General features: G+C 34.3%; 1 protein-coding gene and 1 long non-coding RNA gene across 3 annotated transcripts; one reads left to right on the top strand and one right to left on the bottom strand.

Moving 5' to 3' along the window:
* Positions 1–481: 481 nt before the first annotated feature.
* LOC148864834 (uncharacterized) lies at positions 482–1,604 on the bottom strand. Of its 2 annotated transcripts, none has more exons than XR_016109349.1 (2): positions 1,285–1,604; positions 482–1,183 (listed from the first exon to the last, which is right to left on the bottom strand). It is a non-coding gene; the product is annotated as an uncharacterized LOC148864834 (long non-coding RNA). The 2 variants fall into 2 exon arrangements; XR_016109350.1 differs by having other exon boundaries at positions 482–1,170.
* Positions 1,605–10,589: 8,985 nt separating this feature from the next.
* LOC148864833 (endochitinase 4-like) lies at positions 10,590–11,990 on the top strand. Its single transcript, XM_088979927.1, has 2 exons — positions 10,590–11,294; positions 11,428–11,990. Exons 1-2 carry the CDS (start codon positions 10,636–10,638, stop codon positions 11,837–11,839), a joined length of 1,071 nt encoding a protein of 356 aa, XP_088836053.1. The 5' UTR covers positions 10,590–10,635; the 3' UTR covers positions 11,840–11,990.
* The last annotated feature ends 273 nt before the right edge of the window (positions 11,991–12,263 follow it).

Raw genomic sequence — 12,263 nt, 5'->3', positions numbered from 1 at the left:
CAATGAATTACACTAAATTTTGATCATTTTCAATAATAAATGACAATAAAATCAGAAAATAATAGTAAATTACAATAAAAAATTAAATATTAGATAACAACAAAATACACTAATTTTTGGATGGTAGTAAAATAACCAATTTATGACAATAAAACTATACAAATTAAGAATAGATAAAGAAAGTGGTCCAACCATACTGATTCTCTCTGTACTTGCAATCTGAGACTTGTGTCCACGGCTATAGGCTGTGTTTGGAAAGGATGAAAATAAGTGTAAATGCAAATATGTAAAGTATAAAACAATTTATATAAATTGTGAAATTGGGTTAGTTTTGCACCGTCAAATTTTATCTTCTTACCAAACAGATTTTTAATTGTAACGGATGCAAATACGAATTCCAATAAAACATATACCTTTTTTTATCAAAAGCCCACTTGAATGCAAATTTATTTCTTTTTTATTGATATAATTTTGCATATTATTAGCAATGTAAGTATGTATTAAAAAATGTATTTTTTGTCATTTGTCAATACATAAATGTATTGTTACCAAACAAGGCAAAAGTGAACAAGAGTGCAAATTTACCCTGAAGGGATTTACACTCCATTTGCATTGTTTCCAAACGCAGCCATAATAATTATTGATATTAACGACGAATAATATCATTTAGAAATTGTTGAAAATTGTTGAAAAAAATCAACATTTTCAACATGCATCCTATTATATTCCTATGAGTCCATGTTCTATGAACCCGGGCAGGAGGCCATTAATTGGCATTCGTGGTTGAACCGGGCAGAAAACAACAAAAACTAAATTACCCTATCAGATCGAACCCTGCCTCACATTTTCTCTTTGCTCCTCCACCTAACCCTCCTCAATCAGCAAGAACACCACACCGGCAACGTCCATCAGCGACTAGACTCCAGTGCCATTACGTTATCTGGCATCCTCCTCCTCCACCTCTTCCTCTTCCTCTCCTTCTTCTTCTTCTGATTCTTCTTCTTCTTCTTACAAAGGTTACAAAGGTATTCTTTGTTTTCTGTTTTGAATAGATCGAAGGTGACCCGAATCAAAATTAAAGCCCAAGAATCTCCGTTTTCTTAATTTCTCATCAACGAAGGAATTGTTGATTGAAAAATAAGAATGAAAAAGGAATGATTGCCATCTGATCTGAGAGTTGAAGCTAATATTTGGTTGATGTTCAGAACAAAAAATAAGAAACACCTTTGCAAGAATAAGAAGAAGAAGAAGAAGAAGAATAGGAGGAGAAAGAGGAGAGGATACCAGACAATGTATCGGCACTTGAGTCTCGCCGCGGATGGATTCGGTGGGGTAGGAGGATTCCGTGGAGGAGAAAAGAGAAAATGAGAGGCAGGGTTTGATTTTAGTTTTTGTCGTTCTCTGCTCAGTTCAACCACATGATCCTCTCTCATTGGCGTCTGACGGGCTAGGAAATTTTCATGAGGGGAACCAACGTCTAAGGTGGACTGGGGGGAGAGGGGGGAATAAATATGGATGGCTATAAGAGGAGCCGATCCATTGGGGTGGAGAGTGGAGGGGGAAATTTACATGGAATGGTAGAGATTTTTAGGCCATGGTCCCTAGGTCCCCTAGCTAGCTCCACGCCTGTCCACAGGTTGACAGAACACCGACTCTCTTTCTATATCATGATCACGTCTCTTTTTTTTCATCTTTTTTGGTGGCTTTGGTGGTTGGACCACCCGACTGGATAGGGTTAGGGACCAGTTCATCGGTTCATATTCCTTTTTGAAAAAGCTACTCGTGCTCTGTATTAATATTAATGTCTTAATTTTTTCGTTTTTGAAAAAAACGGAAGAAAGTAGACTCCTCAGGCTTCTTCAAACAGAACCAGGCCAACTTAATTTAAGGTAGGAAAGAACAAAGAGCTAGTTTGATCTAAGAATAGAGAAGCCCAATTAATCTAATATAGAGAGGCCTACGAGTTTAGGAGTAATTATCATAATTAAACTTTGAAAATTTTCTTCTTTAATACATTTATTCTTTCTTTTAAAAACAGACCCAGACGTTGAACCGGTAAAAGGTCGCAAATCACCTACTCGTTCATTTGGGCCAAATGGGTCAGACTGTGACATGTATTTTATCAATAAAATAATGTATATATAAAACTTATTTTAAATTTTTTATTTATAAAAATATTAAAATTCAGATTTAAGGAAAAAAAAGGAGGTTCTTTTTACAAAAATAGCGAGACACAAACATGAACAAATGGAATATAAAAACCACCCCAATTGTACAATTAATTTTCAATCATCATCATCATATGCAAGGATTAAAGTATTGGTATCAGATATCGTATCGAAGAACTAAGATACAAATACGCTTTGGAAACGCATGAATACATATGAAAAAGATAGAAATGCATGAATACGTTAGGAAAATACATACAAATTTCATAAATATATTAATAACACTAAATTTAATATCAAAACGATTACAAAATAGTAAATAAATACATAGAAAATATAAATATTAAGGATATATATGAAAAAATATATTATGATTAATGAACCAGGATGCATAATTTTATTTATTATGCAATAATTAAGAGTCCAAGACACTAAACATATGCACCTATTATATTTTAATTATTATATCAATTATTTTTTTATTTTACTATTTTAATTTTTTAACATTAAGAAAAAGTTAACTAAATATTAAATTTTCGAGTGTAAATTAAATTATCAATTAATAATTTATAAAAATATAATCTTAACTTAAGGTATATCAAATTTGTTAAAATTTCTAAGATACATATCATATACAAGTTTATAGTTTTTAATTACAAAAATAATTATTCTATTATTAATATTTTTATTTCTATAAATTTTATGAAATAAAAAATCATTTTTTTGAAATAAATGTAGATTAGTGGATTTGATAGACTCAATTTAATATTATATTCTTCAATATTTTGTATATAATATTTTTTCATAAATAATAAATATGTTGTTATTACTTATTAATGTAAATTAAAATATTAATTAATAACTAATAAAAGTATATAAAAAATTTAAGATTTATATCATGTACAAATTTGTAAATTTTAAGTATTAAAATAATTATTCTATTATTAATGTTCTATTTGTATAAATTTCTTGACATTAAAAAACATATTTTTTATATAAATGTGGATTTGATACATTATTTATTCTATTAATTTATAAAATACTATTTTTAATTTTTTTTAATTTTAATTAGAGTTGTTAAATATAAATATGTATTTTTAGTTAAATTGCATGTGAATACAAGCAAATTATAAAATTTATTTTATTTCACTTTTTATCACGAAATGAAGCATAATTTAGTGGTTTGGAATTGCAACTAGTTTTAAACATGTGTTAGGTGACCTTAGTTTGAATCACCTCATTTGCATTTTTTATGGTGATTAATGAATAGACATAGTGTGTATTGTGCGTATCGGTAGGAATACACTTGTATTTGTAGTATATCTTGTTAGTAACCGATACCAATACAATATGCTCCCGTATCAAATGTATCGTATTGGTATTTAAATACTTGATCATATGATTTATATACCCCCTCATATCATATGATTTTCATACACCTATTTGCATAGGCGTATGCATTGACAAACAATGCATAGGCATAGACATTGACCATTGGGCCAGGCTAGCTATAACTTTAGTACTTAGACCAATGGCACAGCCATGTATCCTAGAGGAAAACGGTCTGGCCAGATTTGACCAATGGTCCCATACAAGGACTGGCATTATTGCAGTGGTCATTGTTCCGCTGGTAATAGAAGGCCCACTTTTTTTAAGTATATGATTGAAGCAAAATTGGGAAAGTCTATGATGTGGAAAAGATATGATATAGGAAGAGTTTTGATCAATCAAAACCCACCCATGAATTTTGATAAATAACGCATGATTGACTACCAGGTTTATGATTCCAGCTGATTGATCAAAAATTTTTTAGATATCATATCTTTTCCATATCATAGTTGAACCCTTTTAATGTCATTCTGTATTATAGAGTGCTGATATTTTTCAGATTCTATTTTATTTTGTTTGTTTGAGAAGAATAAAATGGAAGGCAATACTAAGAGTAAATGAAGATTGTAGGTAATGGTGTAATTTGTGTAGGCTAGGATTGTTTTTTTTTTTCAAATTTAGAATGGTGATATCCAAACAATGTACAATGATAACTCAAGCCAACCCGATTGTAACTCTGTTACAAATCGGGATTCCTGCCCACTACTCTATCCACACTTGCAGTTATATAACTTTATTATACAATTTTATTATATTTTTTTCAATTTTATTTTATTAATTCATATATAAACAATTAGGGTTGTTCACAAAATAATTCAGTTATTTTCGTTTTGAAAAAATGTAGAATCCGACGATTTAATTTGATTATGAATTAGTGTTATAAACCGAACAAAAACCAATCCGACAAACAACATTTTACATTCGTCTCTATTATTAGTGGGACATAAGAAGATGTAACCTTATTATTAATTTTTAATTTATACTCTTTTTCTACTCTTTTTATGATTTAATGTATTTTATGTTTAAAAATTATAGCCGCCCAATAGCCTCTCTCTTCATTCTTTTCTCCCACTTTCAATTTTTCAATTTCCAATTTCAAAAAAAATAATGAAACAAACAAAATTTAGAACTCCACCAAGGGTCTGACATCTTACGCTAATAGGTCTGAGTTTTCACCTTAATAGTTTTTTCTTTAGATTATTGATAGTTTAAGTTGTATTAGTAGAATTTTTATTTGTTAATAGTAGAAGTTAATATATATAATTCTAACAAAATAGTTTTTCCTACTAAAGTGAAAAATTTTACCTAATGGGAGCAAATGGGACCCATGTAATGACAAAATGCAGATTTGACATTTGATAGTAAGATGCATAATGAAATGACTGTCGATGGGTCGGGTTTGGGCCAGAACCAGCTGTAACTGGAACTGATCCAATACGAAATGTTGAAGACTTAGAATTGGATAAGATAAGGTCTGTAATTTTTTGAATTGAATTGATCAGTTTTCAGGACAATCGGGTCTGAACAGACCTGATTATAATAAATAAAAAATATATATTTATATTTAATGTATGTTAAATATTCTATATCAGTTTGGGATTAGGTGAAACTAATTTCGAACCGATTGTAATCAGGACCTTATACCAGAACCTGGAATCAACCCATTGGTTCTTATTTCTAGAACCAAAACCGGCGCAATCAATTCAGGTCCCTCGAGTCGGATCCAACCTATAAACAGCCCTACATTAACTAATGAAAATATTCAAAATCGATTTAACGATTACATATTTTATGGATCAGTTTCAGTTGGCCAAGTAATCAAACACCGAACCGAACCGACCCATGTAGAGCCCTATGAAAAATTGTATACATTAAAATTTATATGAAATAAAATTTTAAATTTTTTTAATCTTTTGTCTATCTTATTAATGTATTTTAGTTTTTGATTATTTTTTCAATTTTTCTTAAAAAAAAAATAAAGTCATACTGACATATGGCGCAACCCACGTGGCCCAGGCCATGGGCCATGCCGAGCTCCTTTCTTGATAGATATGTTCCAAGGAGGCACAGCCCACTGGTACGGAAAAAGGCCCACTACCCAAAAAAAAAAGGTGGGATGCACGGCTTTTTTTTCTTATAAATGTAGAGTCGTACATAGGGGTGTGTCATCTTAGAAAATGCAATGTCAATGTGCGGTTGTAATAATGTGTGGATAAGGTTGTAGATGTGAAGACGACAAAATGTTTTCTGTTTTAATTATTAATATTCATGACCCGTGCAACCATCCAATGCGCCACATATTGATGATTTAACCATTTGAATCACACCCCACAAACGTATTTAGGTTTTAGTAATTGTGAATTAGGAGTGCAATTTGAGGGAGTCGGATTTTTATCAAAATTTGAATAGGCTCGGCTCAAATTAAATCTTGTCCCGAAGCACTATAAAATGTGTGTTCAAACCACCCTGAGTTGCACTCATAGAGTGATCCGTGTGATGAAAAACCACACAATTTTCATCATCCAAGCCTTATTGGGATGAAAAACCATATGATTTTCATACACTATCTAATCTACAAACAACGCGTGGACCTTAACCATTGGGCAGGCATGCACGCTATAACTTTAGTACTTAAATCGGTGACCCAATCATATTTCCTGGTCCAGACCGGTCTGGCCGAGTTCCTTTGGCATTATTGCAGTAGTGATTGTTCCTTTGGCAATGGAATGGAAGCCCCACTTTTTTAAGCATGTGATTGAAACAAAATCAAGAAACTGAGTTCACATTTGCTATGAACATGGGGTGGCGTTTCATGTCATTATCAAAGTTACACTGTATAGAGTACACATTCTGATTCGCTCTAATTTGCATTTTTCGGATTCTACTTTATTTTGTTCGTTTGTAGGGATTTATATTCTGAGAAATAAGTACATATTCTTATTTTTAAGTACCCTTTCCCAAACCACTTATTTTAAGAATTTCTTGGGACAAGGATGTTTGGCAAATTACTTCAATAATAAGTATTTAATTTTACAAAAATGGCATTTTTGACCCAAATTTTATAAATTCATATAAATATTAGTTTTTTATTATGATATTGTCTATTTCAAAGGAACTAGTCATATCACTATTTTGAGATATATATAGATCCACATGTAATGCACATGAAATTTCACAAGGGCCCATGTGGCCCATGTGGCACATACATAGCACTATTACAATAATCATAATAATAATAGATTTAAAAAATTACTTTCAAAAAGTAGTTTTCATAATTACCCTTCAAAAAGTAATTTAGTTTATGGATTTCTTCACTAGAATATACATAAAAAATAGCACTAAAAACGACCCAAGTAGCTCGACTAGGAAGGCATACCTCTCGTGTCGGCAAGCTTCCGGTCGATTTGTCGTTCAAAAACTAGATGTGCGCAAAATACGCTCAGATCTGATTTCAGGCATTAAAAAGGCAGAAAGTACAGAGAGAAAGAGAGAGAGAGAGAGAGAGTATAGATGCAAGAGAAACAAAATAAATTGAAAACGATGCACCTATTGGTCATTCTTAGCCATTTTCTCAGTTGCCGGTCACTATGGTGATTTTGAAATTTTTAAGGGACAAACTTATCCCAAAAGTAGGAATAGGAAGCACTTCAAATAAGCACCCAAAGGTTATTTATTTTTTAAGTTATTATTTTTTAATAAAATAAACACTTATTCCTAATTCATTTGTCAAATTGGAATAAATACTTATTTTCCACTTATTATCTATCTGATCCCACAACTTAATTAAAGTATTTATTTAAAGTGAAATCAAACAATACCTTAAAATCACTAATTAGGATGGTAGAAGAATAACCATCTAGAACGAGTCCAGATCTCTTGCACATGGCATCCTGCACAATTCCCTGCACTCTCATTTTACCAAAGGCAACAAACAAGATATGATTCGGAACCACTTAAGATTGATAAAAACGACAGTGAAGTCTAAGGGCTTCAGTCTCAATCCTTTTCAAAGAGAGTGGTTTCCAAAAGTCTAAAATGTCAAACAACAATAACCCGTGCCAATCCGCTCCCACTTTGTTTTGATCGGAAATAGGAGAGGAAGCCAAAGCCTTCATTCCTCTCTCTGTTACTTAAGTTTTGATCGGTGACGGAAATGGAAGAGGAAACCGAAGCCTAGGGGTGGCAACATGCCGAGTTTTTCAGTTGAGTTCGAGTCCAATTTAGCGGCTCAATTATTAAATGAGTCCAGTTTATATATAATTTTTATTTTTACAAAATATTTTTTTCTAAATATTTTTATAAAATATAAAGGCTCGACTTGGTTTCAGTCAAGCTTGAGCCCAATTTAGTGGTTCAATTATTAAACGAGCCCAATTTACATATAATTTTTATTTTTACAAAATATTTTTTCTAAATATTTTTATACAATATAAAACAAGCCAAGTCGAGCCGAGCCGAGCTCGAGCTTATGAACTTTTGACTGGAACCGAGCTCGAGCCTTGTAGAATAGTCTCGAGCCTGGTACTATTTAGCTCGGCTCGACTTAGCTTGAATCCACCCCTACCGAAGCCTTCCTTCCTATCTCTCTCTCTCTCTCTCTTTGTACTCTTTGCTGCTTCTTCTATTATGCCTTTTCATCTTGAACTCTATTTTTTTCTCTTTCTGATTTATATTTTAAAATTAAATAAAAGAAAAAGGGGCAAACTAACCCAATTGATACATGAGAGACAGGTTTCTTCTTTGGCTTAACGGTTTTTAATTTTTAACATTGCTTGAGCATCAAATGAATATTGACGAAGCATTGGTAGAGACAAATAATAAAGTATTGGGAAGTTGTCAAAAACTAACCACAAGTTTTCAGCATTTTCCTTAAACTCACCACAACTTTTCAAAATGTCTAAAACTTACCATGTCACTAACTTGACGTTAAAGAGACTAGCAGCTGTTAATATATTACCATTTTAACCTTCATAGAAAAATATAAAATATATACAAATATTTTAATATTTAGATATGAAAAAAAGGAAAATGCTCAAAAAATATGTTCAAATATAAAATACATAAAAAATAGAAATTGCAAAAAAAATATAAAAATTATAGAAATTGCACACAAAATAAAAAATTGTTTTCAAATTATAGAAACTATGGAAATTGAAAAGCAAAATTAGAAAATAATTATTATAGAAAAAACACCAAAAATTATAAAAAAAGCATAGAAATTGCAAATTAATAAAAAATAAAGAAAAATTTATAGGTCGTACAAAATAGAAAAATGTAAAAAAAAAAACAGAAATTATAAAAAACATTAGAAATTATAATAACTAAACTATAAAATGTAAAAAAAAAAAAGAAAACTGAAAAATGAAAAAGACCGTTTTCCTCTAACTCACCATTCAAGGGTGATTTGATCAAAAAAAAATGTTATTTATGGTGACATGGACACCTCTGCTAAGAAACATTAACAGTGTACTAATGGAATGTGAGTTTTGGAAAATAAAAATTTATTGACATGGTGAGTTTTAGACGTTTTGAAAAGTTGTGGTGAGTATTAGACGTTTTGAAAAGTTGTGGTGAGTTTAAGAGAAATGTTGAAAACTCATGGTGAGTTTTAGACAATTTCCCTAAAGTATTTGATGAGGGGTAATTTGGCTCAACCTATTAGCACGTGGACACAAGGAACAACCTGATGACTAAACGATGACTCAGCATTTCTTGCCACCTCAGCAGGCCAAGTCAGCTTGGGCACCTTGTCAAGGTCGAGGTCCGAGCAACTTGTGATGGCCTCACCTACCGAGGTGCCACATAGCCCACTTCTAGAAGCTAGTCAATTGTCTCCAACCTTTCCGAGATCACACCGCACGTCTGTGAGCCTTATCCTCATCCCGCCGGATCGGATGGACTCGATAAGGCTTATCAGCTCACACGAAGTCCATCTCTATGTGCGAAATGGACTCCTAGTAAAGCAAGTTGGGGATCCCGAATGTGTTTCGTGAATCCTACGGTAGTTCGCCTATATAAGGGCTTCAACCCACCCTTAACATTACAAGGTTCGTGTGATATTAGCTCTCTTGCCTACAGAGCTTTTCAGCTCACAAATACTCTTTGCTAATTTAAGCATCGGAGTGCCCACACCGGATAAGCCACCCTATGTTCTCTGATCGTATTCTCTTACAGTTTAACTGGCCACTTAAGTGGACCGACGTTCGAACTTCTATCCCATTAGGAACAACCAGATCGTGCATCATCGGTATTATTTCTCCAACTGTACTAATTAAGTTCTACTTTCTTGATTGAACTGTATCGATGATGAAAAGACACAATTGATCTCACTCAAACGGTGTTGGATTAACAAGAGAAGATAAAAAATTTGAAGAGGTTATATTTCTTTAACACTGATTTTGTGGGAGCATGAAAATAGAAATAGATTTATAGAGGGTGAAAAAATAATGAAATTTTGGGACAGAAAATCAGCAACTCATAAGAGAAAGACATGATTTGAAACTAAGACATATGAAATGTAGAAATGATTTAATGTTACTGTGATGTTCTATGATTGGCTGTACAGGTGAGCACGTGAAAGAAATCCAAACTCATCTAGAACCGTAAAATGACCCTTAAAATATTCAAAGAACGGATAGAAGAAGTCGGGAAATGGGAATGGCACCCACACATCAGCAATTATTAACAGGATAGTTGAGAATTGTTGTTGATGGATGTTCTGAATTTAATTACTTCATTGAGATAGAATAGAGACCAGTCACGCAATTGATTAATGGATTAATGGTCCCCGCGAAATAAGACTTCTGATCTGCAGCAGCTGTGATCGCAACACTCGTCACTTTCCCCTTGCGACTCCTGGATGAAACACGTATATGAACATGAATTCAAACATGTGAACTGCGTTTTATTTTGATTGCTGGAATGGTCCCCAAGAGTTGTCTTTTGTTTGATTAATTGACAAAGTGCCAATAATGCACCGGAGAGGGTCTTACTTAAATTTTTATCTATATATAGACACATTCTACGTCCGAAAGAAGGCAGGCAGAGAAATCTGATAAAGAAAGAAAGCAAGCAAGCAATGGTGAGGTTGTGTTTGTTGTGGGTATCCCCGCTTCTGCTCTCATTGTTGTTCGCCTTCGCCCTGCCCAGTGCTTTGGCAGACGGAGAATGCGGACCCAACTTCAACAATCGCACCTGTGCAGCAGGGTATTGCTGCAGTACTTACGGTTACTGTGGCACCACTAGTATCTACTGTTGCGAGAGTTGTGCTAGCCAATGTGATTATAGTAAATGCTCGTCACCACCACCACCCTACCAGCCACCGCCACCACCCCCACCACCGCCACCTTACGTACCACCGCCGCCTCCAAGCGGTGAAAGTGTCAGTTCCATTATCACCAAAGAACTCTTCGAATATATGCTTCTGCATCGAGCAGAAACTGCTAACGGGTGCGTAGGCGGCTTTTACACATACGAAGCATTCATAGAAGCAGCCGACTCCTTTGCAGGTTTCGGAACCACAGGTGACTTGGAGACGCGTAAGAGGGAGCTTGCGGCTTTCTTCGGACAAACTTCTCAGGAGACTACAGGAGGGTGGGATAATGCACCCGATGGTCGATATGCCTGGGGATATTGCTTTGTTTCCGAAGGAGCAGGTGATTACTGCGATCCAAGTGAAGAGTGGCCGTGTGTTTCTGGAAAACAATACTACGGCCGAGGACCCATTCAGCTTTCTTAGTAAGATTCCTAACTTTTCTTACGTTTTAATCTGATTCTGATTAAAAGAGGCCGAGGGTATCATAATCAGAATTCAGAGCTTAATTATTTTATTTCTCCAGCTAATTGGTTCACGATGGTCGGTGGATTACAGCAACTACAACTACGGACCAGCAGGGGCAGCGTTGGGCTACGACCTGCTATCAGACCCAGATAAGGTTGCAGAGGACCCAGTAATGTCATTCAAAACGGCAATCTGGTTCTGGATGACAGCTCAGTCCCCAAAACCATCTTGCCATGAAGTAATGACGGGACAATGGACGCCAAGTGAAGCAGACATAGCCGCAAACCGACTCGCAGGCTATGGAGTCACCACCAACATCATCAATGGAGGAGTTGAATGCGGCAAAGGCGACGGGGTTGAGACTGTAAAGCACCGCATTGGGTTCTACGAGAGATACTGCGGCTTGCTCGACGTGAGCATGGGTGACAATCTCGACTGCTACTACCAGAAGCCTTTTAACGCGGCTCTTGCCCTTGGGCTTCAGCTGGTCTCATCAGAGTAGAGAGTCGATCGGCAGTCTCTCTTTAAATATTGCTAACTAGCTAGTTTGTCTACGTATTAATGTATCCACCATCTACTCTGCTACTGCTAGTCTGCCAATAATGAATAAATTAAAATGGCTATGGTGATGTACACCATATTTCATCAGCTAACTAACTTCTCTTACCCTCATCTAACTAACTGTAACTAAATACATATATAACTGGCCCAGCGCCAATCTGATCCATCCATGCACGCTTTAGATATATAGCAGTTCTAGCTATAGCTAGCATTTCAGTTGATATGCATGGGTCCTTATTATATCTAGATGATCGATCATGTGGGTCTTTGCAATAATCAATATCTACACAAGGACAACAACCATTCGGTTATATATATGTTGCACCTAGCTAATTGGACAATAATAATAGCTAGGAAATATTATA

This window comes from Nelumbo lutea, chromosome 3 (genome assembly GCF_056320005.1).
Source record: "Nelumbo lutea isolate HS-2025 chromosome 3, American lotus-T2T, whole genome shotgun sequence".
NCBI classification, from domain to species: Eukaryota; Viridiplantae; Streptophyta; class Magnoliopsida; order Proteales; family Nelumbonaceae; genus Nelumbo; species Nelumbo lutea.
The sequence above is the reverse complement of the archived record's forward strand: the minus strand, read 5'-3'. Positions and strand labels throughout refer to the sequence as shown.

Excerpts from the sequence above, each read along its gene's own strand:
- LOC148864833 (XM_088979927.1), top strand. The coding sequence starts at position 10,636 with ATGGTGAGGTTGTGTTTGTTGTGGGTATCCCCGCTTCTGCTCTCATTG. Across the intron at positions 11,295-11,427 it reads GGACCCATTCAGCTTTCTTA|CAACTACAACTACGGACCAG; the intron begins GTAAGATTCCTA and ends GGTGGATTACAG.